General features: G+C 43.2%; 2 protein-coding genes across 7 annotated transcripts in view; one reads left to right on the top strand and one right to left on the bottom strand.

Annotated features, from left to right (window-relative positions):
- TCP11L2 (t-complex 11 like 2) overlaps positions 1 to 5,224 on the bottom strand; it is a 78,480-nt gene extending 73,256 nt beyond the window's left edge. The window contains exon 1 of one of the 3 annotated variants that reach the window (XM_033952648.1): positions 5,087 to 5,224. The gene's annotated coding sequence lies outside the window, so the exon portion shown is untranslated. Of the gene's footprint in view, positions 1 to 176; positions 805 to 5,086 lie in introns of those variants that run through there. The other 2 variants (XM_033952647.1, XM_033952646.1) reach the window with 2 other exon arrangements.
- A 48-nt stretch (positions 5,225 to 5,272) lies between these two features.
- ACTR6 (actin related protein 6) overlaps positions 5,273 to 26,317 on the top strand; it is a 52,566-nt gene continuing 31,521 nt past the window's right edge. Inside the window, exons 1-5 of one of the 4 annotated variants that reach the window (XM_033952649.1) lie at positions 5,328 to 5,445; positions 6,242 to 6,341; positions 10,854 to 10,971; positions 17,466 to 17,534; positions 23,399 to 23,522. In XM_033952649.1, coding sequence (XP_033808540.1) covers positions 6,256 to 6,341; positions 10,854 to 10,971; positions 17,466 to 17,534; positions 23,399 to 23,522 — 397 coding nt within the window. In that variant the 5' untranslated portion in view covers positions 5,328 to 5,445; positions 6,242 to 6,255. Of the gene's footprint in view, positions 5,446 to 6,241; positions 6,342 to 10,853; positions 10,972 to 17,465; positions 17,535 to 23,398; positions 23,523 to 26,317 lie in introns of all 4 variants that reach the window. The other 3 variants (XM_033952650.1, XM_033952651.1, XM_033952652.1) reach the window with 3 other exon arrangements.

The following is a 26,317-nucleotide window of genomic DNA, read 5'->3' as shown; positions in this document are numbered from 1 at the left end:
GCTTGAAGCCAAAACTTATGCTCTCCTCCCGCCGAAAATGACGACAAACTCTTTCCTATTACTTTTACCTTTCTGAAATCAATTTTTTTTAAAAACGCAACGCGGTCATGAAATGTTCAAAAAAACAACCCCCACCAAACCCAAACCAACAATAACCCGAAGGGTCACCGAGTTACCTCACAGCGCGGACACTTGAGCGTGGTAGCAGCAATGGAGGGGCGAGCAGGCAGCGCGGTGCACGGGTTTCTGGCTCCAAATCTGGCTCGTTTGCTGTTGCAGCTTGCCTTTGTTGCGTCTCTCACCTTTTCCGTCCTCAGTCTGTCTGTCTGTCTCCGTTCTCCCTCTTTTTTCCCTAGCTTTCTCTTCCTGTCTCGGGTTTATAGTTTTCGACTAGGCTTTCTTCCCCGCTGGCTTGATAAGAGTTTCGCGGCCTCTTCTTTGTGCATCCCACGAAAGATTAGGGATTCCGTGTCCGTCTCTCTCCGTTTGGCAGTTTAAAGGGCTCCTTTCTCCGATTACTCACCAGCCGGACTGGACCAAACGGCGATCGCGGGGGGAAAGAGCTGCCGAGGATTAGAGACGTACCGCACACAAACCGGACTTGGACGGAGAAGACCACGGGGGCCTTTTGTGATAACAGGACGCCTTTCGATTCCACGGACTGAGCTTGAACCGCAGCAGTTAGATCGCGGAGCTTGGCAACGTGTTTCCAAATGGTAGAGTCCGATCCTGTACGACACATGTTTACGGAAGTGACACTTCGCGCCGGAATGTCCTGTTTTGGCGCTGCTGTCATTGCTTCAGCCTCGTGTGAACAGTTAAGTCCTTGTTTATAGTAAAGTTTGCTCGGACTTCCTGAGATTTATGTACCGGAGGCGCAGGAGTTCTGGTCCCTGTGACCAGGAGGAGATGCACAAATTAAGGAGGGGCCAATCGATCCCATTAACTCTAGCTCCTGATAAGTAAACTCAACACCATCCCTCCCAGAAAGATCCTGTAAAAAAATGATACTTCCAGAGCTGCTAAGTTTCCAGTTCAACAGAATATCCAAACCATTTACTGATTTTGATGGAGATGGTGTGGCAGCCTTACAATACCGGACTACAAATACTACAGGTTTGGGATGTTAGCTCAGAACCAAAGATGGCCATAAAATCTCCACAAACTGGATAATTTGGCCGTTCTGCATTTTTAATTATTTACCTACCCATATCTATATATATTTATTGTAAAAGGCTTTCTTTTTCCCAAATAAAACTTCAAGACTCAGTGGCATTTAATTACCTTTCACCAGGGGTCTCAAAGTCCCTCCTTGAGGGCCGCAATCCAGTCGGGTTTTCAGGATTTCCCCAATGAATCTGCATGAGATCTATGTGCATGCACTGCTTTCAATGCATATTCATTGGGGAAATCTTGAAAACCTGACTGGATTGCGGCCCTCAAGGAGGGACTTTGAGATCCCTGTCTTTCACCAATACAAACAACCAGATGTTTGGCACTAACTTTAAAGCTGCAATTAGCCTTAAGAACATCACTAGCACTTGCAGGTAGCACCTGAAATTTCTTCTATCTGCATCCGTTTCCGAATACAATTCAAACTCCTCTTACTGACCTACAAATGCACTCACTCAGCTGCCCCTCACTATCTCTCTTCACTTTCTCCCCCTATGATACCCCCACCCATGCTCTCCTTTTTGTGCCCTTTTCTTCAGCTGCTAACTCCAGACTCCGTCCCTTCTGCCTTGCTGCACTGTATGCTTGGAACAAGCTGCCTGAATCCCTATGGCGGGCTACGTCTCTGGCAGTTTTCAAGGCCCAGTTAAAAGCCCACCTTTTTGAGAGTGCTTTCGACTCCTTGGGTTCTGCATCCCCAACCTTGCATGTCATGTCTGTCTGTCCAAGTTAGATTGTAAGCTCTTCAGAGCAAGGCTGTCTATAAATGTCAAAATATACAGCGCAACACAACAAGAAACAAGAAGACCCATATTCCACAGTGAAAACAATCCAACAATAAAAACAAAAGACTGTGGATATAGATGTTCTGAAAGATGACTTATTATTCACTCTTCGCAATAAAACCATTAAAATGCAAATATAAGTCTATAGTACATATGTAATAGTCCAACCAGACCCTAAACAGTCTGTTTTGGCGAACACGCCTTCCTCAGGGGTCCAGATGATGTAGGGTACACAGATAGAAGAATAGACTAAAAAGAGTGTACTTGTCTTTGAGCAGATAACCGGAAATGATGAGACAAGCAAAGTGGCGCTGCATATGCCTTTCAGCGCTATATAAGTGATAAGTAGTCTAGCGGCGCGTTGGAGCAGGAGCGATTCTTGCTTGCTCCTGCTCTCAGTGCTGAAAATGGCTGCTGAGACTTTCAGCACTATCTTGTGAGGCTTAGGGAAATCCATTGTTTGTTCTTAGGATAAGCAGCATAAAATCTGTTTTAAAACTTGGGACTAGCTATGTAATTGGGTTGGCCACTGTTCGAAACAGGATAATGGGTTTGAAGGACCTTCAGTCTGTCTCAGTTTGGCAATTCTTATAATCGTTTCCACTATTTGCCAGGCACAGAAGTCAGGTCTGTAATTCCCTGGATCTCCCCTGAAACCCCTTTTAAAAATCATCGTACCATTGGCCACCCTCCTGTCTTCAGGTTCTACAGGCAAGAGAGCAGGCAGTCAAAGCATTTACATTTGTTTTATATAAACGAAGTCTCATTATATTAATATTTTATTCTGTGATTACCGGTATTTATGTTTTATGAATTATTTTATTTTTGTAGACCCCTGAGGCAGGCCATATGGCCAAAACACATACATGTCGGGTCTTGAATGAATAAAAAGATTGAGCACCGCAGGTCACCTCTTTTGGTTTTCTTTGTTCTACCTTCAGATAGAACCTCCTGTTTGGGTGTAAGGGTGGAGAGTAAGCAGTTAACTTATCTACATTACTGCATGCTAACTGGTTAGCACACATATAATACAGGAGCCCTTACTGCCTATAAGACAGGTGTTGATAAGTGCTCCCGTGGTAATTAAAAAAAAAATAGCTATGTACTAATGGAAGCATTAGTGCATGGACATTAATGGAAAAAGCAGAAAATTGAGACTTTACAGATGCAGTAAAAATGGCCTCAGCATGTGGGAAAGACCTGTGTAAGGGTACACTAAGGCCTATTTTTACCACAGCTTAGTAAATGGACCCCTTAGTGTTCTCTATATTGGTTTTTAACAAATAGTTTGGACATATTTTTTGATTCCCATTATCTGCAATTTTTTTTAATTTGTACTGTATTTATTGCTCACCTACTCTAATATATAAAAGGTAATTTACAGCAGTACATGAGACAATCAAAACAATGAAAATAAAAATGGAATTAATATTTAACCCACAAAATCTGCCAACATAAATAGTAAATCATTAAACAAATAATTTTTCCAAATTAAACTTCTAAGCAATCCATTGCACACAAGACCTCAAAACATTTTAAGTAGTAGTAATGACTTTCCAGGAGCATCCTGAGCGGAAACATATCCTGTGCGGCATGCCCTCATGTACTCCCACCCTGTCCACCGAGTCATGGCTAAGTATAGGAAGCCAATGCACTAGGTGTAATTTTAGAGCCCATGGGGAATTTAGGAAACACTTAAAAACATATCTGTTCCTGAAGTATTTAGGCAACTGACCTATACAATCTTAGTCCACAACAACTGATCTCTAGAGCTGTTAATCACTAACCCTTAACTTTGTTAATTCTACTCAATCTGTAGCATCTTTTAATCATTGTAAACTGCATAGAACTTCATGGTCCTGCGGTATATAAACTGTTATTATTATTATTATTATTATTAAGTCCATTGTGGCCGCACCTCTTTTTTATTTTTTGCCCTCTAGATATCAAGCAAACTTTACCAGTGTGCTACATGCAACTGCCAAACTTCCCACTGCCCTGAAATCCAAACTTCCCACTGCTCTCTGCCGCCCAGACTGATCTGTGCTGCCCCAATTCTGGATTTCTACCGCCCTTCCCTGCAGTGCGAGCCTGCAGGTTTAAAGCGTGGCTGCACTATGGCGTTTTCCAGAACACGCCACAGTGCAGCACCGCTTTAAACACGCTGGCTCGCACTGCAGGGAAGGTGGCAGAGAGCAGGAGAGTTGGGGCGGGTTAAAAAGGCCTAGGACTTGCATGTACTGGCTGAGGCTTCTTTTCTGATTGCCCTCCCCCTTCCTGCAAAACATCATGATGTAGACAAGGGGGGATGCAATAAACGTGGCGAAGTGCAGAGTGATTTCTTATTTGTCAAAGCAGTCGCTGGTCATCCACTTTTTTTTTAATTCCCCTCGTCACTTGCAAATACGTTCCCTGCTGCAGTTGACTCCAGTTCATAAGTGTTTTCCTTGCGCGGAGAGAGCATGCACAGACCATCGATAGGCGAAGAGATGGTCTGCGCATGCGTCAGGATCGCTATCCAGCAATCCATGTCGTCAATGGAGGGCGTTCCTCCAATTGCCCCCATTTGAATACAGGCCCGTTTTGAATCAGTCGGCCTGTGTTGAATTGGACATGGAGCGGAGTGAATTGGAAGGTTAGTGAATCTAGCCCTTAACCTTTAGTTCTTCAGAAACGACTGTTTCTGTGTGTAATTGTACTGTACATCTAGCAGTACTATAGAAATCCTACCATCTTCCTCCAGCATTAAGGATAATGACTGACTTCAAGAAAAAGCTGAAGCCCTATTTATACTAGCAGACTATTAGCTCGGCTGCTCTGACTGATAAATGTGATTTATGGTTTATTAAATACTTTCTATACCGCCTTTTGTAAAACTCAACAAAGGGATTTAGAATCATAAAAACTCTATATATATATAAAATCAGGTCTATTACCTAGAAGCAGTATCTAATACATAATTCCTGTCTTTGTGTAGCATGTTCAGGTCATAGTTTGGTTTTTGTTTTGCATTGCTGCTCTTGCACATTTATTTTTTGTTTCTTTTTATGTACGTTTCAGTTGTATTCCGTTTACAAATAAGCGGAATAGAAATAAATAAATAAGGATAACGCTAACAGCTCCCTTACTTCAGCGTATATATACACAAGAACTTCCATTGCCCTTCCTTCTCCCCCCGAACTCCCTCTGTCACAAGTTTTCAGTAGCATCCATGTCCCGCAGGGCCTCGAGCATCTCTGAACTATGACGCAGTTACGCCGCGGTTCTGACGCCTCTTACAGGGGCGGGGTCAAGCGGCTCACCTACGTGCTTAGCCCCGCCTCCTTTAAAATCCGTTTCCGTACGAGGCACGCGCTTGGTCTCGCGCTGCGAGTCTTCCATGTCTCAAGCAGGAGCTACGGATGCTCTAATAATCGGCAATGACCACGTTGGTTCTGGATAACGGGGCCTACACCGCAAAGATTGGCTACAGCCACGGGCAGGTTAGGTAAGTGCGCCAGTTGTCTTTACCGGAAAGGAGGAACTGGGTTGGTGGTTTGAGCTGCTTCCGGTTTCCGGTCGTGGGGTCCCTTCACCCCCCCCCCCCTTTCGTGTCTCTTGAGCTCCCATAGATTATAACTTTGGACTATTTAAAAAGAACCTTAAATGTCTTCTTTTTAAAGAAGCTTTTAATTGACAGATTACAAATACTAATTTTTTCTTGACCTTTTTTCGGTCTTTCATTTTATCCCCTTATCTACCTAATATGTTTCCCTTCAATGTAATCTTTTAACAAATATTGTATTTCCTCCCCACCTTCCCATTGTTATCAGTTGTCTTCATGTCTAATGTTGTTTCCCAGTTTGTTTAGAATAATAGTAATTGTATAAGTGAGTACATTTTAAACTCTATTTTATTTATGTAAAACGCTTTGAAATTGGAAAAGCGTTTAATCAAACAATATAATAAACTTGAAACTATGCTTCTCTTAGAGCAGTTTATCATTTCTTGTAGTTGCCAATACAGAAATGTCAATAAAGATTTTAGAGGACGCTATTAATCTTGTCTCTGTTTGATCAGAGATGCTTATTGGGATTTTGTGATTATATTTCTGGTATGACCCTGGGCAAGTCACTTAATCCCCTCATTGCCCCAGATTGTGAGCCCTCCGGGACAGACAGGGATAAATGCTTGGGTAGCTGAATAAATTCATGTAAAGTGTAAACCGTTCTGAGCTCCCTTGAATAAATAAATAATAAAAAAATGTTACATGTTATATAAAGCTCTTGTTTTCTGCATGGCAGGTACATTGTGCTTGATGGTTCCCTCTGTGTCTGAGATAGATTTGAATAGGATGCGTCCTACAACTTTTTCAGTGGCAAAACACGGAACTTTTTACCAAAGGTGTGTGTGTGTGGGGGGGGGGGGACTCTCAGAACCCACCGTGCCCCTGGGAGGGGTCTTAAGTGCCTGGGCCAATCGGAGCCTTAGGCCCCTCCTCGACACATCCCAGGATGCACCAGGGAGGGGAAGGCCTGCCAGCTGGAGGGAATATGAGTGATTCTTAAAAAAAAGTCACTGCAGGACAATCAGACAAATGTGAATTCAAAAGATAATCATTTGTTTACAAATCTTTTCTTCGAACTCTGCTCAGAGACATGAAGGCTGATTTCTCCGCCTCACCACCCAATCATTGCAGTGTTCAAAATGAACTCACTCTGAGGTATAAACTTTTTCAATAAATTGAGTGCTAGCTTAAACAGCTATGCTGACACTATCATTTCAAAGGTTTAGTATTTTTAAAGAGTAAACTTAGCTTTGAAAGTAGTGACTGGTTCCGACGTGCCACGTTTCGTTGCTGCATCAGGGAACTAACAAAACAGGAGTACCTAAATGGGCCGCCGCGTGTGCGGATCACCAGACTGGATGGACCTCGGTCTGATCCGGTGAAGGCTTTTCTTATGTTCTTATTTGAAGCTGGAGGTGAAGTCACATTAAATTTAAACGCTGGATCACTTAGCTACTGAGAAAATACTTCTTCTTAAGAAACTCGAACAGTATTTTCTGAGTAGCTAAGTGATCCAGCTTTTAAATTTAATGTGACTTCACCTCCAGCTTCAAATCTAGCTGTTTTGTCGGTTCCCTGACGCAGCAACGAAACGTGGCATGTCGGAACCAGTCACTACTTTCAAAGCTAAGTTTGCTCTTTGACCAGTGCCCCGACTGAGACTTCCCCTATCAGGGTACGTCCTTGTTCAGCAGCAACTTGTCTTGATTCCCTGGAGGGTGTTTTCTTCTATGACATACTCCGGAAGAGCGTTCCAGTTTTCCACCACTCTCTGGGTGAAGAAGATCTTCCTTTTGTTCGTACGGAATCTATCCCCTTTCAACTTTAGAGAGTGCCCTCTCATTCTCCCCATCTTGGAGAGGATGAGTAACCTGTCTTTATCTACTAAGTCTATCCCCTTCAGTACCTTGAATGTTTCGATCATGTCCCCTCTCAATCTCCTCTGTTCAAGGGAGAAGAGGCCCAGTTTCTCTAATCTTTCACTGTACGGCAGTTCCTCCAAACCCCTAACCATCTTCGTCGCTTTTCTCTGGACCCTTTCAAGTAGTACTGTGTCCTTCTTCATGTACGGCGACCAGTACTGTACGCAGTACTCCAGGTGAGGGTGCACCATGGCCCGGTACAGCAGCATGATTTTCTTCTCCGATCTGTTCGTGAGCCCCTTCTTTATCATGCCTAGCATTCTGTTTGCCCTTTTTGCCGCCGCCGCACATTGTATGGACGGCTTCATCGACTTGTCGATCAGAACTGAGGGGTCTCCAAGTACCGCCCCGGACATCCTGTATTCATGCATGAGATTTTTGTTACCGACATGCATCACTTTACACTTGTCCACATTGAACCTCATCTGACATGTCGATGCCCAATCCTCGAGCCTGATTATGTTACGTTGCAGATCTTCGCAATCCCCCTGTGTCTTCACTACTCTGAATAACTTCGTATCATCTGCGAATTTAATCCCCTCACTCGTCGTACCTATGTCCAGATCGTTTATAAAGATGTTGAAGAGCACAGGTCCAAGCACCGAGCCCTGCGGTACCCCACTGGCGATGCTTTTCCAGTCCGAGTATTGTCCATTCACCCCCATTCTCTGTTTCCTGTGCTCCAGCCAGTTTTTTATCCACATGAGTATTTCACCCTCGATTCCATGGCTCGCAATTTTCCGAAGTAGTTGTTCATGCGGAATCTTGTCAAACGCCTTCTGAAAGTCCAGATAGACAATGTTGACCGGGTCGCCTTTGTCTATCTGCCTGTTCACTCCCTCGAAGAAGTGCAGCAAGTTTGTCAAACAAGATCTGCCTTTGCTGATACCGTGCTGGCTGGTCCTCATCAGACCATGTCCGTCAATGTGATCGATGATGTGGTCCTTTATCAGTGCCTCTACCATCTTTCCCTGTACCGAGGTCAGATTTACTGGTCTGTAGTATCCCGGTTCTCCTCTCGAACCTTTTTTGAAGATCAGCGTAACATTTGCCACCTTCCAGTCCTCCGGAATCTTTCCCATTTTGATCGACAGGTTGGTTATCAGTTGAAGCAGTTCAGCTATGGTCCCTTTCAATTCCTTGATGACTCTCGGGTGGATGCCATCCGGTCCCGGGGATTTATCGCTCTTGAGCCTATCAATCTGCCTGCATACCTCTTCTAAACTGACCGTCAACCCTTTCAGTTTCCCGTTTTCACTTCCAGCATACATCCTGATGGGTTCCGGTATGCTGTGTATATCCTCTTCGGTAAATACAGACAAAAAAAACGTGTTCAGTCTGTCGGCGATTGCCTTGTCCTCCTTTATCGCTCCCTTTATTCCTTGGTCATCCAACGGTCCCACTGCTTCCTTCGCGGATCGTTTCCCTTTAATATATCGAAAGAACGGCTTGAAGTTTATCGCCTCCTTGGCTATTTTTTCCCTCATAGTCTCTTTTGGCCCCTTTTACCGCCTAATGGCACCTGTATTGATGATGTTTGTGCTTATTCCAGTTTTCGTCTGTTTTTGATCTTTTCCATTCCTTAAACGAGGTTTTTTTTTTTGTCTCTGATCGCTTCCTTAACCTCTACAGTGAGCCATACTGGTTCTTTATTCTTTTTCCTCTTTGATCCCTTGTTGATACGTGGTATATATAGGTTTTGTGCTTCGGTGATTGTATCCTTAAAAAGAGACCAAGCTTGCTCTAGCATCTTTACAGTGTTTATCTTCTCAGCAGTAGAGGGAGGGGTTGCAGAGTGGCTTTGGTGCCATTTTAGCAGGGGCGCCAGGATTGCAGAAGCAATGTGACTGAAGGGGATCACCAGTCCCCACCAACTGAAGACTCCAGGTATTTCTCATCTCCCCCCCCCTCCCAATTGTGGGGATAGAGTATCTTAACTGCTCTTTTCCCCTTCCTGGTACCTCTTAAATTGTTTGTTTCTGCAGCGACAGCAAGCATACCTTCCCTCTGTATAACTTCTTATTTGCAGGACCAGGAAGTTATGTCAGAGGGAAGACTTGAGCTGGCGCAAACAGGAGTCCCTGCTCATTGCTGCTGAAGAACAAAAAGATTTAAGAGGTTTGGGGGGGGGGGGGTAGTTGGCACCGTCTTACCTTACTACACTACTGAATATACTAGCTCAGTGTGTACAGGTCTTTAATATATTGAACGCATCTCCTTCACTCATACTTTGCAGGAATCCATAAGTAGACAGAACATGAAATTTAGTCCATAGAAATGAGCTTGGACAAGGAATCCAAGGGTAAACTGGACAAGGACAGATTCAAGACTAGCTGGAAGGAATCGCAGGACATGGACAAGGAAACACAGGTAGCATAAACAACTTAACTGGTCTAGCCCAGAAAAAGGGCAGATATTGCTTTCTGGGCTGTCCCCAGCAGAACCAATCAGACAGAGACATGTCTAACACAGACACACCCACCCAATCAAGTTACAAATAAAAGGATGAGAATATAACTCCTCTTAGAGGCAGGGAAACTCCACTGATCCTGATATAATGTTAATCCTTGCAATCCTTTGAGTTTATAACATACAAATATACAATATAAGAAGAACATAAGAATTGCTATACTGGAACATACCGAAGGTCCATCAAGCCCAATATCCTGTTTCCAACCCAGGTCCCAAGTACTTAGCTGGAACCCAAATAGCAAAATAGATTTTATGCTTCTTATCCTAGAAATAAGCAGTGGATTTCTCCAGGCCATCTCAATAATGACCTATGGATTTCTTCTCTTTTATGAATTATCCTAGCCTTTTTTAAACCCCACTAAGCTAACTGATTTCACCACATTCTCCAGCAACGAATTCCAGAATTTAATTACATGTTGTGTGAAGAAATATCTTCTTCAGTTTGTTTTAAATCTACTACGTAGTAGCTTCATCGCATGCCCCCTAGTCTTTTTGGAAAGAGCAAACAAGCGATTCACCCTACCCTTTCCATTCCACTCAGTATTTTATAGACCTCTATCAGCTCTGAGCCTTTTTCTTGGGGCAGGGGGATGCAAAATCTTTGGAAATTTTTATTGAGTTGAAAATTTTCCTGAATCAGTGGACCTGCATGTAGGTTTCAGTGTAGAGAAAGTTTCCAGTTGGATGTTATAGCAGGTTCTACAAAACCTCTCAGACAATATCATATACTTTTGAGCAGGGGGAGGTTGAAGATAGAAGCCTGGTATGACAACTTTGGGTGGAGAAGCTGTTGCTGTGATTCCAAAGAAAATAGCACATTATTCAGCAAAGGCTACAAACTTATAGGAAATAGAAAGATAGTTTATCTTAAATTAGCTCTGATTTTTCTTGTGTAAACTGTCTTCTGGTTTATTATAGTTGATTTTCTTTGGGGTTTGTTGTGTTTTTTAACAGTGTAATACCCAACTGCCAGTTCAGATCGAAGACTGCTCGTCTGAAAACTTTTACAGCTAATCAGATTGATGAAGTAAAAGATCCCTCTGGTCTCTTTTATATTCTTCCCTATCAAAAGGTAAATAGTTTTACATTGAGAATGGATGGCAATATTTATTCCTGTATTATCTACCTCCTCCCACAAATCCAAGGCAGGATTAATCCTTTGGTGTGGGATATTAGGTAAACAAGCATTTTGGGTGCTTGTATCAATACAAATACACTTAAACTCCCACAAACTGGGCCAGTGTAGTCAGAGGAGGTAGCAGCAAGTAAGAAGCACTGCATGCTGACTCCTGTTGATTGAAGGATAATGATTCACAGGATCTTCCAAACCCCCTTTCCCAGAGCTGACTTCCCAGGGCAAAATCTGCCATTTCAAAGATTCCTAAGGCAGAACTTTGAGGGCCCCTCCTCAGTGGCGTACCTAGCATATGTGACACTCGGGGCCCATCATTTTTTGACACCCCTCCTATCTGTACAAAAAACATGATTTTTAGTACCAAGCCACATGTCACACATGAGTACCTAGGAAAAGGCAGCATCTTACATACTGCAGTGAGCAGTACAACATCAATACACCCATTGTAAAACTAAACAAGCCAGACTAGTACAGATCAATCCTGCAGTCAAGCCTAACAAAAAACCATGTCTTTTGAACACAAAGAACACAGAAAACACCTTCGCCTAGTATGGAATATGTAATCACAATCTAACCCATCCCTCTTTTACAAAACTGTAGTGTGGATTTTAGCCACATTGGTAACAGCTCTGATGCTCATAGAATTCTGAGCATCAGAGCTGCTACCACCATGGCTGGCGCTAAAAATGCTCCACAGTTTTGTAAAAGGGGGGGATAAAATAGAAATACATACACAAAGGTTAAATTGAACCAGTAATAAGCTGGACTCTGCATACAATGCACCACATAAACAGTGACATATCTCCTAAAGCAATACATAAATAGAAAATTTTTTTATACCTTTGTCTTCTGTGGTTTCTGCTTTCCTCATTTTCTTGTATCTCTCTTCCTTCCATGCACTGTCTGCCGTCTCTCTTCCCCTATATGGCATCTTCCCTCCTTCTATGCCCCTTCCAGAAACTGTATGCCTCCCCCTTCCATATCTCCTTTCACTCCCATTGGACTGGCATCTTTCTCCTCTCCTTCCCTCTGCAATCCCTTTCCCTTTTTTCCTTTTCAATTTATTTTCTGCATCTGTCTAGATTACGTTCTTACTACCCTCTCATCAATGTCCTTTTTTACTATCTACCTAAAGCTTGCCACCTCTTTCCCTCACCACTCCAGTGTTTTCCTAACTCGATCCTTTTCTCCCCATCATGTGCCCTCCTTTTATTTATCCCCTCCTTCCATCATGTACCCTCTTTCTCCAACCCTTCCATCTAGTACCTTCTCCTCTCTCTGTCCACTTCCATCCAGCGTCTGCTCCCCTCTTTCTCTCCTCCCATTTCCTTCCTGCATTTGCTCCCTTATCTCTCCCATCTGCACTTCCATCCAGCATAGGCTCCCCACTACCATCCAGTGTTTGCTCTTTCTCTCGCCATCCACCCCTCTTCAATCAGCATCTGCCCCCTTTCTTTCCCTCCAATATCCTTCCCCCTTATGTCTCTCTCCTTTCTCTGTACATCAGTTCCATCAGCACCACCCTTCCATACCACCCTGCCCCCTTTCTTTCCCTCCATCACTCTTCCATTCCAGCAATCCTTCTCCTTTCTCTCCCTTCATGCAGCAAGGTCCCACGATGACTGTAGCTGCCGGCTGCCAGTCCACCCCACTCCGACATACTTGCTCTGGAGAGGACTCAGCAGCCGCATGCTGGAAGGTCCCGCGATGACTCGTCTGCTGGCTCTGCTCCGGCAGACGCAGGGAGTTGTGGCAAAGTCTCGCAATGACTGCGTCTGCCGGGTCCACCCCCTCCGACGTAACTTACTTCTTCTGGAGCAGAGCCAGCAGACGAGTCATCGTGGGACCTTCCTGCACCTCAGCGCGGCTGCCGACTCTGCTGCAGAGAAAGTAAGTAGAGGTAACGTGACCATTTATTTTTTTCATCAAAAGGGGACATCTATTAATTGACTATGTATCCTTTCTTTCTTTCTGTACTCAGGCCCAACAATTGTCCCTTTCTGTTTCCTCCCTCCTTCCTTCCCATGTCGTTAGTGCCCCCAGTGCCTCCTTCTCGTGTCCATGGTGCCCCGAGTGCCTCCTTCCCATGTCCATGGTGCCCCCAGTGCCTCCTTCCCGTGTCCATGGTGCCCCCAGTGCCTCCTTCCCATGTCCTTAGTGTCCCCAGTGCCTCCTTATGTCCCCCCCACTGCCTTCCATATTTTGTCCATCCCCAAAGCCAGCCTGCCTACCTATCTCCCTCCCTCCCTGTTGTGCTAAAGCCAGCCAGCTTGCCTGCCTACATCCTGCCCTCCCTGCCGCGGGAAAAAAAGAAAAAAAAAAGCGCCTCTCCCCTTCCTTTCCCCGGGTCCACGCCTGCAATCTTACCTCCCCCTGCCGACAAGAAGTCTTTCCGACGTCAATTCTGATGTCGGAGAGGACGTTCCGGGCCAGTCAATCACTGCCTAGCTGGTCTGGAACGTCTTCTCCGATGTCAGAATTGACGTCGGAAAGACTTCTTGTCGGCGGGGGGAGGTAAGATTGCTGGGGCGGACCGGAGGAAAGGAAGGGCAGGAGGACTCGGACCTGGCCGGCTGTGCACCCCCTCAAGCCGTGCACCTGGGGCGGACCGGCCCCCCCTGCCCCCCCCCTTGGTACACCACTGCCCCTCCTAAACATTGGGGCTCTAGGCGCATGCCTAATTTGTCTATGCCTTTCCCTTGACTTGCACATAGAATTTGATATATGGGAACAGTGGTTTATTAATGTAGGCCTGCACCCTCTCCCAGTGCTTTATGGTAGATCTGTTGGGTGAGAAATAGTTTGATAGTAGCTGAATATGAATGCTAACTCAAAATCAACAGAGGTAATGGAAGATGAAATATCCCTCCAATTAAGTCGGTCAGAGATGTGTTTGCTAACATTTAGTAAGTGCTGTCTGCTGCTGTATTCATAACATGGGCATGTTGGAAGCATATGCTAATGTATGTTAACGTGCTAATATTTAGTAAACATGCTCACAAGTTTCAATAAGCAGCACTGTTAAAATATAATTAATATTTAATTTAATTAAGGATAAAAATACTTCAGGAATTCAATATTGGACAAATGGAAACAAATATTTAGATACAGACAAAGACTTCTCTGATGCCAGACTGTAACTCAGTTGCCATCCCTCACCCCATGGACGCATCCTCCCTATGTTTGCTGTACCTGGCTACAGGAGCCTTGGGAGGAGAAAAGTAATCTTCAGCATCCCCTAGTTGGTTAAACTAGCTGTGCCTTTGATTAGGAAGGTGTCGAAGCTGAAAAAAAGCCCTGGCTGCTTTTTCTAAACTTTCTAATCTCTTTGGTGGGGATGGGAGGCAAAAGCTTCTCTGCAGCGTTTTGGTCTTCTAAGAACTTTTACAAAGCTGCAATGCAAGTTTGTACTGCAGGCTGGTGAAGCAAATGCTCCAACGCTCATAAGAATTCTTTGAGCATCTGAGCGTTTACCTCACTGTCCCATGGTAGAAACCTCCTACTTCAGCTTTGTAAAAGCCAGCATTAGGCACTAGAATTGCCCACAAAGAGCATTGGGCAGTGAGGAGACTTTAAAATTTTGTTAAAGCTGAGAGGTAGCAAAAGTTTTGTTTGAAAGGAAATGAGCATGTGTGAGTGAGTTTGTCTTGATTCCTTGCCTTCACCAGATCAAAATCTGTGGGTTTTCCCTATCTGCCGGCAAATGGAGATAGAAATAAAGTCCTGCATGCTTTGCCCCATGAGGGCACTGTGCAGGTATAAGTTCTCAGAATTTTCTTTGTTCCAGTGGATGGTGAAGAGCAAATCCTACAGCTTCTGGACTTCTCATTGAGGCTAGCTCCTGGACCATTTCAAGAACTGGTTACTAGCAGGGAAGTTATTCAAATTATGTTTAAAAACCCCAACAAACACACACAGTTTTCTTTCCTTGGAGTATAAGGATATTCTTTTCAGTCTCTCCACTGTTTTTTCTTGGAAAGTTTGAAGTAGCGAGACTGGCACTGCCTCTTCAAACAAAAATGCTGGTTTGCGGTGGAGGGGGGGGGAGACTTAACTGAGTACATCGCTGTGGAGTCAGTGCACCAAATCTTTGAGTCAAGACTCCTCTATTTTTTTAACTGTCCAACTCTGACTCCTAATCTGTATAATTACAGAAATGTAGAATATTTATGCGCGAATGCTGGCTTTTACAAAGCTGCAGTAGAGGTTTCTACCGCAGGCCGGCAAGGTAAATGCTCAGAAGCTCATAAAAAGGAACCCTAAATTAGGACTAATAGACCACAAAATATGTTTATTTGAAGTTTGAAGAAAGAATCTGAACAAAAATAATTGTTTTCAAATGAAAATATTGTATTAGGGCTAAACAATTAATGTGTTGATATGATAAACACAGTAATTGTTGTAATGGAGCTAAAATTTTTTAATGGGATTAACCTGATCAGGCCTGCCTACCCTCCTTCCCAGTCGTGGCATTCTTCATTTGACTGATATCGTTTCCGGTGTGACATCGGAGGAACGTTAGGTCTTAGATCCATATTGAGAGCTGTCTCTGCCGTTCCTGCCACTGCCTCACCCGAGAGCAGATCTCGCTACCACTGCCCTCCGTGGCTTTTCCACCACTACCCCTCCTCCCCCACCCCCTGGAGAGCTGCCCTTGATTTTATTTTTAATTTAGTAAGGGGGTAATGAGATTTGGTATACCACTGTTATATGGGACAATTGCATTGAAATGTGTCAGTTTTGAGAATTTATGTCTGCTATGTATATATTGCACTATACAGGAGGAAATATGGGTCAACGCTTTATGTGATTAATTGCATGATTAAAAGTTTTAATCGATGGCAGCCTTAGAAAATATACAATACTGTTGTCTTTTTTTTTTTTTTTTAAGTTGGTACATTTTAACCTACTCAGACTCCACCTAAAATTTGCTTCCAACTCCACAGCCTTAAGTGTGTGGCAGGAGCAGCAATTTCATTTTGGGCCCCTTTTACCAAGCTGCGCTAGAGTTTTTTTAGCGCAAGCCAGCATGGTAAATGCTCTGATGCTCATAGAAGTTCCTATGAACGTCAGAGCACTTACCTTGCCGGCCCACTCTAAAATCCTCTAGTGCTACCTGATAAGTGTGTGTTGGGGGGGGTTGTTAGTGGTTTCCATGCTGCCTAGTGCTTGAGTGGGTTAACATAGCTACATTTTCAAACAAAGTGGATCCTGTAGAACAGTGGTTCCCAACCCTATCCTGGAGGACCACCAGGCCAATTGGGTTTTCAGGATAGCCCTATTGAATATGCATGGAGCGGATTTGCATATCTGCCACCTCCATTATATGCAGTTCTCTTTCATGCATAATCATTAGGCTATCCTGAAAATCTGACTGGCCTAATAGTCCTCCAGGACAGGGTTGGGAACTACTGCTGTACAACACACTGCAGAGCAGTGAAGTACTTGTTGCTTGAGCTGCCATACTTACATACTCACGCTAATTATATTATTAATGGTGTCTTATATATCGCTATTTCTCCAACTGGATTCAAAGTAAATTGCAAAAAGCAATATAACAGTGAAAATGGACAAAAAACTAGAAATTAAAGACAGCATTATAGGGTATCGTGTTGAGCAAGGCCCTTTCTCAAAGCAGATTTTCAGCAATTTGTGAAAAGAGTAGTAAGTAGGTATAGATGTAATTTTATCTGGTAAGTCATTCCAGATTTTTGCTTCCAGATAAACAAAGGTATGCTCATTTGGATATAATAAGACCTTGCTCTAATTTTGGCAGATATCAAAACAGGAGCAGCTGTTTTTAAGCTCAAGAAGAGCTGCCATCAGCAGCTTTGTAGTTCCATACCTTTTACTTAGGGTGCATAGGAATGGTGACCACTTTGATTTCTCATTTTCAGGTGGCTAATTAGGGATGAAATATCATGGAGGCTATTTCACAGAACTTGGGTTATCAAGGAAAAACCCTTATATAATCCTGGGGGCCATATTCAGTTAACATGGTTGTTGTTTGCAGGTCACTGTTTTCTTGCTGTTTCACTGTTTGACATCTTTTTTAATATAGTTAAAAACTAATATATTATCTGCATTGCTTTGTTATACAAAATACTGAGGACCCATTGCTGCATGGTACCCTTATGGGGGCCAAGCATGCAAGACTTGAATTCTCTCTCCATCTATTAGTAGATGGACACAACCAATAGGTTCTGGACTAGTCTGGTAAGACTCAAGGAAAGAGAATTAGCAGGTAAAGACACAATTTCTCCTTATATGGGTATCATACATTTTTATATCTTCAGATGACTTTCAAAAATTCCATAATAGAAAATTGAAGTTCTAAGAGCTTGAAAAAGTATCTTTATAATAAATAGAGACAGGTTTAGTATTAAAAATATTTTTTTCTCCTTAACTGAGTTTCTTTTTAATTGAATTAGGGCTACTTGGTGAGCTGGGATGTTCAAAGACAAGTTTGGGATTACCTCTTTGGAAAGGAAATGTTTCAGGTAATAGAAATAATTTCTTATTTTTCTTTCATGTGTTTGGGTAGCAGGTTCACAGAAACTATTTAATGGGCTGTAGTTGGACTTCTGCAGTTCCCTTTTGCAAGAGTGTAAAAGGGCCATAAGTAAGTCTAGGTTAGAGTAATTAAAAAGAATATGTAAATTGGCCAGTTCTTAGAATACTAAATAAAGTGCTACACATTTAATTTGCTGTAAATTGGTATTTCTGTTCCTCTTATTCAGCAAGCTGATAATGAAGATTAACCTGCCATCAACTATTTAATTCATAAGTAGTTCAAAAGAACTGTATACTTCGCATACATTTCCAATTAATTTCTCTAGTAGACTACCAAAATGTCTCGCCCCACAAGCTGCCTTTTGCCAAGCTTTTAATAATTTAGATCTGTCTTTTTTTTTTTTAGTTTGTAGACTTTCTTTTTCCTAATCTGAAGTGACTCTCGATTCTTCTGCATAGGGTTCCATATCTGTGGGGGTCAAGCTTTTGCTGTGTTTCTTTTGGGTCCAGACCCAAAAAAGTCAGGTTCCTTTTTACACCAAAGTCCATAGCAATTGAATGGGCTTCAGTATGTTTACTGTGGCTTTGTAAAGGCACATAGGGGCAAATTCTATAAGAAGCGGGCAAAAGTTGGGTGCACGATTTAAGCACAATTGGCTGCTGTTTAGTGAATCGCGCTGAGCGGCACCTATTAAATAGGCCAGCTCTAGGCACAACTAAAAGTTAGGCGCACATGTGAGCGCTTAAGAAGGTGCCTAACATGTAGCCACGCCCACGCCTAACATGCATAGCGCCTATTTTTTTGAAGGCCGCCTAAATTTTTAGAGGCACCTTTTTACAGAATCGCACTTTCTTGATAGGCGCCTGTGTTTCAATCAGTGCTGATGAAAACAAGCCAACATGGCTTCTACAAGGGAAGATCGGGCCTAACGAACTTATTGCACTTCTTTGAAGGAATTAACAAACGGATGAACAAAGGGGACCCCATAGACATCGTATTCTTAGATTTCCAAAAAGCCTTTGACAAGGTACCCCATGAACGCCTACTACGGAAACTGAAGAACCATGGGGTGGAAGGAGACGTACATAGATGGATCAAAAATTGATTGGCGGGTAGGAAGCAAAGGGTGGGAGTGAAGGGCCACTACTCTGACTGGAGGAGGGTCACAAGTGATGTTCCACAGGGGTCGGTACTTGGATCGCTGCTGTTCAATGTATTTATAAATGATCTAGAAACAGGGACGAAGTGCGAAGTAATAAAATTCGCAGACGACACCAAACTATTTAGTGGAGTTAGGACTAAAGAGGACTGTGAAGATTTACAAAGGGACCTGAGGAAACTAGGAGAGTGGGTGTCGAGGTGGCAGATGAAGTTTAATGTAGAGAAATGTAAAGTCTTGCATGTAGGAAACAGAAACCCGAAGTACAGCTATACGATGGGAGGGCTGGTAATGGGTGAAAGTAGCCTAGAAAAGGACTTGGGGGTAGTAGTGGACAAGACAATGAAGCCGTCGGCACAGTGCACAGCAGCCTCTAAGAAGGCAAATAGAATGCTAGGTATTATCAAGAAAGATATTACAACCAGAATGAAGGAAGTTATCCTGCCGTTGTATCGGGCAATGGTGCGCCCACATCTGGAGTACTGTGTCCAGTATTGGTCGCCGTACCTTAAGAAAGATATGGCAATACTCAAGAGGGTCCAGAAAAGAGCGACACGATTGATAAAAGGTATGGAAAACCTTTCATATGCTGAAAGATTAGAGAAACTGGGGCTCTTTTCCCTGGAAAAGTGGAGACTTAGAGGGGACATGATAGAGACTTACAAGATCATGAAGGGCATAGAGAAAGTATAGAGGGACAGATTCTTCAAACTTTCAAAAACTACAAGAACGAGAGAGCATTCGGAAAAATTAAGAGGGGAGGAATTCAGAACCAATGCTAGGAAAGTCTTCTTCACCCAAAGGGTGGTGGACACCTGGAATGTGCTTCCGGAGGGTGTGATAGAAGGGATTGCATAATTTCCTGAAGGAAAAGGGATAGAAGGGTATATATAGAGGATTACTATACAGATCCTGGACCTGATGGGCTGCCGCGTGAGCGGACTGCTGGGCATATGGACCTCTGGTCTGACCTAGCAGAGGCACTGCTTATGTTCTAATTGAGCTGGTTATTCAATGGCTGGGAGGGTGTAGATGGGCTGGAGTAAGTCTTAACAGAGATTTCGGCAGTTGGAACCCAAGCACAGTACCGGGTAAAGCTTTGGATTCTTGCCCAGAAATAGCTAAGAAGAAAAAAAAAAAAATTAAATTTAAATTGAATCAGGTTGGGCAGACTGGATGGACCATTCGGGTCTTTATCTGCCGTCATCTACTATGTTACTATGTAGTTTCTTGATTATATGTCTCTTTAGCTATAAATGACAATATTATTATTAAGATTTAGCCAAAAGGAAAGATTTATAAACTATAGAGTTTTACCTCATGTAAAAATGTCATTTCTTTAATAAGATATTAACTATTTTTTCTGAGGCCCTCCAAGTACCTACAAATCCAAAATGTGGCCCTGCAAAGGGTTTGAGTTTGAGACCACTGCTGTTGATGATATAGAAATGGTTTATTCTATCTAATTTAGCATAAATTCACATAAGCCTTCTTCAAAAGAGCATTGCCTGTTCCTCCTAATGCAGTGTAGAATCCAGAAAGGGAATGATCACATTATCAGTTGTAGAATTGCTTGCCATTAATAGATTCCCTCCTCCTCAATCCCAAATGCCATCATCTTATTTGAGCTAAATTTCAGCTGCTTGATTTGACATCTACTTCCCAATCTCTTCAACACATTTATTAATGATAAGAAAGGCCTCATCTCATTGAATTGCATGGAATGGATGCCATCTCAAACATCTAGCTGTCCAATTTATATTTCTTACAAGGTGCCAAAAACATTGAAAGGTGAGAATGGGGAATTCTGAGGCACCTCACAATCATTTAAACTAGTGCCCTGGCAGCTCATCTTCTTTCCCCATATGAACTTGTTTCTCTTGGTATTGAAGGCCTTCCTGAATCTGGACTGTACTGAGCCAGAATATCATTTCTATCCAAAACCAATGCTGAAGCCCTATCTACAGCCTCTAGCAACTTCCATTTTTTGAGGGGGCAATAATTATCTGTTTTAAATTATCTGGATTAAAAGCCTTCTTCGAAGTACTGTATTGGTTTTTAAATTGAAATAGTGAAACTACCAAATTCTCAGGAGCAGAGATCGTGAGCGATCTCTCCACCAAGCACCTCACAAGAGGTTATGATGGGCTTAATCATTATCCATTGATTCCATTTACATCATTTGCACTGTCCCCTATGTTGGAAAGCCACATCAAATGTCCCTCACCTTGCCATTCTAAATGACAATTGACACCTCTAAGATTTCACTGTTCTGCTACTCTGGTATAAAATAAAAACACTTTGCAAGAGGGACATTTTTCTACTTGACTAGACTTAAGGGAGGATGCCTTCAATAAATCCTTTGCTAATTAGGAGTAAATAGATCCACTTCTAATTTATTTAGAGTAGAAACATTTCTTAGTTTCTTTAATTTCTTAACAATAATGATTAAAATATGTCCTCTAGCTGCCTTTGGATTCCCAATCCCCTGTTATTGAGAAAGACATGGGGGAAGCCACGTCTTGTCCTGTATTGGTAGAATGGAATGTTTATACTCCTTGGGTTTTAGCCAGGTACTAGTGACCTGGATTGGTCACTATGAGAACGGGCTACTGGGCTTGATGGACCATTGGTCTGACCCAGTAAGGCTTCTTATGCTCTTATGCCCTATCCAACGGTCCAAATTCTTTGAGGTTTTTTTTTAAGTATCTGTATACTTAATAAATAAATTTTAAATACCGCAGATATGGATCGTGAGACCCAGTGTTGTACACCATGGTAGTTGTAATGAGACCCTCCATAGGAAGAGCAGCTTTACTTCAGTTATGAGGATTACATGTCAGAGCTGATAGTAAAATGGTAACATAGATTATGGAAAAAGTCAAGTTGACCGTCCAGTCTTCTCTGCCTGTCCACACAACTGAGAGTATATCTTATTTCGACCATGAGCTGCAGAAGCTAAAATGCTTATAGAATATTACTTCTGATCCAGTTTTTTTTATTGTTGTTGTTTTCTTCCTGCTTAGTTCTCTACCAAGTTTCCAGTCATAATTTCAACATTTATCTTATTCCCATCTCCAATCCAAACCCATATCATATATAATAAAACCCTAGCCACGCATGCGCACTCTTACCTGCGTGATCTGTGAACCGTAGGTCCGTGGCCGGCAGGAGTGTGCATGCGCGCATACATCGCTCCCTCTCTCCGTGAAAGCTAGGACTGGCCGGCAGCGCTGGACTCCCTGCTCTCCACCTCTCAAGCTGTGGTGTCGGCTCCTCTCACGAGCCTGCACCAGTGTCGGAGAAGGCTTCTGACGCTGGCGGGGATCATGAGAGGAGCTACCGGCGGCACTTTTAAACTTTAAAAAAACCCTTCGGCCGCAGCAGGCCAGCCTGCGGGATGGGAAGGGGGGTGCCGAAAAAGAACAGGACTCCAGCTACAGGAATGCAGGCTAGACCACAGGAATGGAAGGGGGAGAGGCCGAACGGAGCAGACAAGAACGCTTTAAGAGAAGGGAGGGGCCGAACGGAGCAGGACAGCTCGCGGTAAAAGAAGGGAATGGGGGGTGGGGGAAAATGCTGCTACTGCTTCACAGGGTCTTGGAGGGGAAGGGAAATACTGCTGCTGCTTCTGCAAAGCAAAGTGGGGGGGGGAGAGAAGGGAATGGGGGGGGAATGCTGCTACTACTTCACAGGGACCTGGAGGGGAAGGGAAATACCGCTGCTGCTTCTGCAAAGGAAAGTGGGGCGGGGGGAGGGAAGGAGGGAAATGCTGTTGCAGCTGCACAGGGAAATGGGATGAACATGCTGCTGCACAGGGAAAAGGAGGGAAATAATGACAGACAGACAACGGGAGGGAGGGAGACAGGAAGAAAGACACAGGGGCAGGGAGAGGGACAGAAAGACAGACAGAGAAAGGGGGCCAGGGAGAGAGAGACACACAGCTGAGGGAGGGAGACAGAAAGACAGACAGACATATATTCTAGCACCCGTTAATGTAATGGGCTTAATGACTAGTTAGCTATAAAAGCTACGAGTCTCTTTGATTATAAAAATATCTGCCTTCCCAATTCCAGGGAATCTTATTGCATGATACCTTATCACTAATCTACAGATAATCATTTTGGTACGTCGTGCGAGTTGTGGCCTGCTTATATTAACCTGCTTGCCCCATGGCCTGCTGTACTGCTAAGTTGTTAATCCACCTTTCATTAGGTCAGTGCAGTTTCAAACTATAACTCGACCTGTTTTAAAAGAGAAATTTTAGAACTTTCTACAGAAGCAGTTTCTTTGTATTGGTGGACTACCATGATTTGAGTTTTGTTTTCTGCATTGTAGTATGGACAGGAAGCATGTAAAAGGTGGCTGATAGTTGGAAGGTTGACTAGACCTTAAAGAAAGATAATGCTGCCTTATGGAATTTTAGTCTGGATTTGTTTCATATACCTACATACAGAACATAACACATAGCTAAAGCAGCTAGTAATGTCTGTACCCTAGTTTATAGTGTTTTCTGCTAAGGATTGCATCAGTAGTACTGCATCCATTCTATAGGCTAGATTTTAAATTATAGCGTGAACTCTTAGGCTTTTCCCCAACAATAAAATGAACTTTTTTTTTCCTTTTTGTAATTGCCTCCTTGATGCTGCACAGTTCTTTGACTGACAAATCCTATTTTTTTGTTCCTTCAGGTGGATTTTGTAGATTCCAATATTATCATCACTGAACCATATTTTAACTTCAGTTCAATACAGGAGTCCATGAATGAGATACTTTTTGAAGAATACCAGTTTCAAGCAGTCCTCAGAGTAAATGGTGAGTGAAAAAAATGATTTAAAATCAACCAGTAGTAACTGTTCGTTTTACTGCTGCTTTTCTTGTTCTTCCTGAACAGTTCCTGATCCACCCAAAAACTTAAACTAACTTTCCCCTCGTTAAAAGACGTCATCTATGCAGGAAAATTAGGGAAATCTCTTTTCTTCAAAATCACTGAACTTTGGAATAACCTTCCTACCCTGCTGCGGAATCTGGGCTCCTTCCAATTATTCCGAAAGCATCTGAAAACCTGGCTTTTCTCAAAAATGTAAGGCTCACTATCCTGATTCTTACTATGTTTTCCTCTCATTTATTAAAGTACCTGTAAACCGTGCTGAGCTCTATCTTTATGGAGATGATGCGGTATATAAATTTAAGGTTTGGTTTAGTTTAGTTTACTTTGCTGATTGTACTTGCTTGTCTGGGCTGTTTGCCAGTCTCAATAAAAATATATATATATATATATATAAAAAATCAACCAGATTTGATTTAAATCAATTTAAATCAATAGTCAGAAAGGCTCGATTTAAATCATTCTTGTGACATTATGAATGGATTAATGGAATTCATTTACCAAATAAATATTGCGTGAATATTCAGCCTCATACTATGAATTTTCAGCCTCATACTCCTACTTAATTAGAAACTGATCCTTCTTTCATGATGAATAAGTTTTGGTCTATAATGCATCTTAAATAGAAAACCATCTTTAGATGGATATTTTTTTTTTTTCCCCCTCAAAAAGCATTTTATTTTAAAAGTATACAGTACAATTTTTTAAATCATTGATTTTTATCCATCCTGAAATCAACATTGCTGAACAAATGTAAGTCTTACTTGTGGACAGGGGTGGCATAGCAAGGGTGAGAGGCGCCCGGGGCGATGGCACCCCTCCCCCCACCTCCACATGCTCCTTCACCGCCCCCTCCTGCCGTGCGCGCATCGCTTCCCTTTGCCTGTACCTCTGTAATGTTCCTGGCGTGAGCAGCAACCTCCAAGTTTCTGTTGTGCTAGCGTCAGCTCTTCCTCTGACATCACTTCCTAGGTGCGGGTCCAGGAAGTGACGTTAGAGGGAGAGCTGACTATAGCGCGACAGCAGGTTGGGGGTTGCTGCTTGTGCCAGGAACGTTAGAGGTACAGGGGAAGGGAAGTGGTATGCGCGTGGCAGGAAGGGGCGGAGAAGAGGATGGATGCCTGCACCCTCACCAAGACAGTGCCTGGGGCAGACCATCCCTGCCCCCTCCCTTTACTATCCCACTGCTCTCTGTACCTCTTGGCAAAACAAAGGTAACATTGGATAAATAATTTGGTGATATCTAGTTGTGTGCTCCCTGGAAAATCACTGGAGATATCTAATGGTGTGCAATTTTATTTGATTTGATCATGAAAGCATTTGTTGCTGGGGAGATTTGCAGACCATTGGGGAAAGGTCATTCTCTTGTTTTCAGACTGGCCACGCAATTTGTGGTATGCAGATCTAATTCGTGTTCAGATAGGTCCCAGTCAGGCTACAAGTGCAACTAGACCATCTCCAGTGACCATAGAAGATCTGGCTCTTGATCGTGAGGCATTAGTGCACAAGGGGTACTCAGAGGTAATAATTTCTATTGTATTTGAGTCTAAAAGCCGACAATGGTATCTGACTATGCTAAGGTTTGGGAAACTTTCTAGCACTGGTGCATCTAGGAAAATGTGAAAAAGAACTTCCTGGCGTTTGTTCTAAACCTCTCCCCTTTCAGTTTCTCTGAATGCCCCCTTGTACTTGTTGATCCCCTTAATTTGAAAAACCTGTCCCTGTCTATTTTTTCTATGCCCTTCATGATCTTGAAGGTTTCTATCATGTCTCCTCTAAGTCTCCGCTTTTCCAGGGAGAAAAGCCCTAGCTTTTTCAGTCTGTCAGTATATGAGAGGTCCTCCATGCCCTTTATTAGCTTAGTTGCTCTTCTCTGGACCCTCTCAAGTACCTCCATGTCCTTCTTGAGGTACGGCAACCAGAACTGAACACAGTACTCCAGGTGCGGGCGCACCATAGCACGATACAGTGGCAGGATGACTTCCTTTGTCCTGGTCGTGATACCCTTCTTAATGATACCCAACATTCTGTTTGCTTTCCTTGAGACCGTGGCACACTGCGCCGACGCCTTCAATGTTGTGTCTACCATCACTCCCAGGTCTCTTTCAAGGTCGCTCACCCCTAGCGCTGATCCCCCCATTTTGTAAGTGAACATCGGGGGTTTTTTCCCTATATGCATGACCTTGCATTTCCCTATGTTGAAACTCATTTGCCACTTTTTGGCCCATTTTTCCAGTGTTGTCAGATCTTTTTGGAGATCTTCGCAGTCCTCCATGTTATTGACCTTGCGATATAGTTTGGTATCATCCGCAAATTTAATAACCTCACACTTTGTTCCTGCCTCCAGGTCGTTAATAAATATATTGAATAGGAGCGGTCCAAGCACCGACCCCTGTGGAACTCCGCTCGTGACGCATTGCCAGTCTGAGTAATGTCCCTTTACTCCAACCCTCTGTTTCCTGTCCGCCAGCCAGTTTTTGATCCATCGGTGGACCTCCCCTTGCACCCCATGGTTCAATAGCTTCCTTAGTAGTCTTTCACTGTACCGGGCTATGGTGCGCCCACATCTGGAATACTGTGTACAGTACTGGTCACCGTACCTCAAAAAGCACATGGCAATGCTTGAGAGAGTCCAGAGAAGAGCAACTAAACTGATTAAGGGTATGGAAAACCTTACATACACTGACAGACTGAAGAAGCTGGGGCTGTTCTCCCTGGAAAA

Source organism: Geotrypetes seraphini, chromosome 7 (assembly GCF_902459505.1).
Source record: "Geotrypetes seraphini chromosome 7, aGeoSer1.1, whole genome shotgun sequence".
NCBI classification, from domain to species: Eukaryota; Metazoa; Chordata; class Amphibia; order Gymnophiona; family Dermophiidae; genus Geotrypetes; species Geotrypetes seraphini.
Note: the sequence above shows the minus strand (reverse complement) of the source record. Positions and strands in the feature narration are given on the sequence as shown.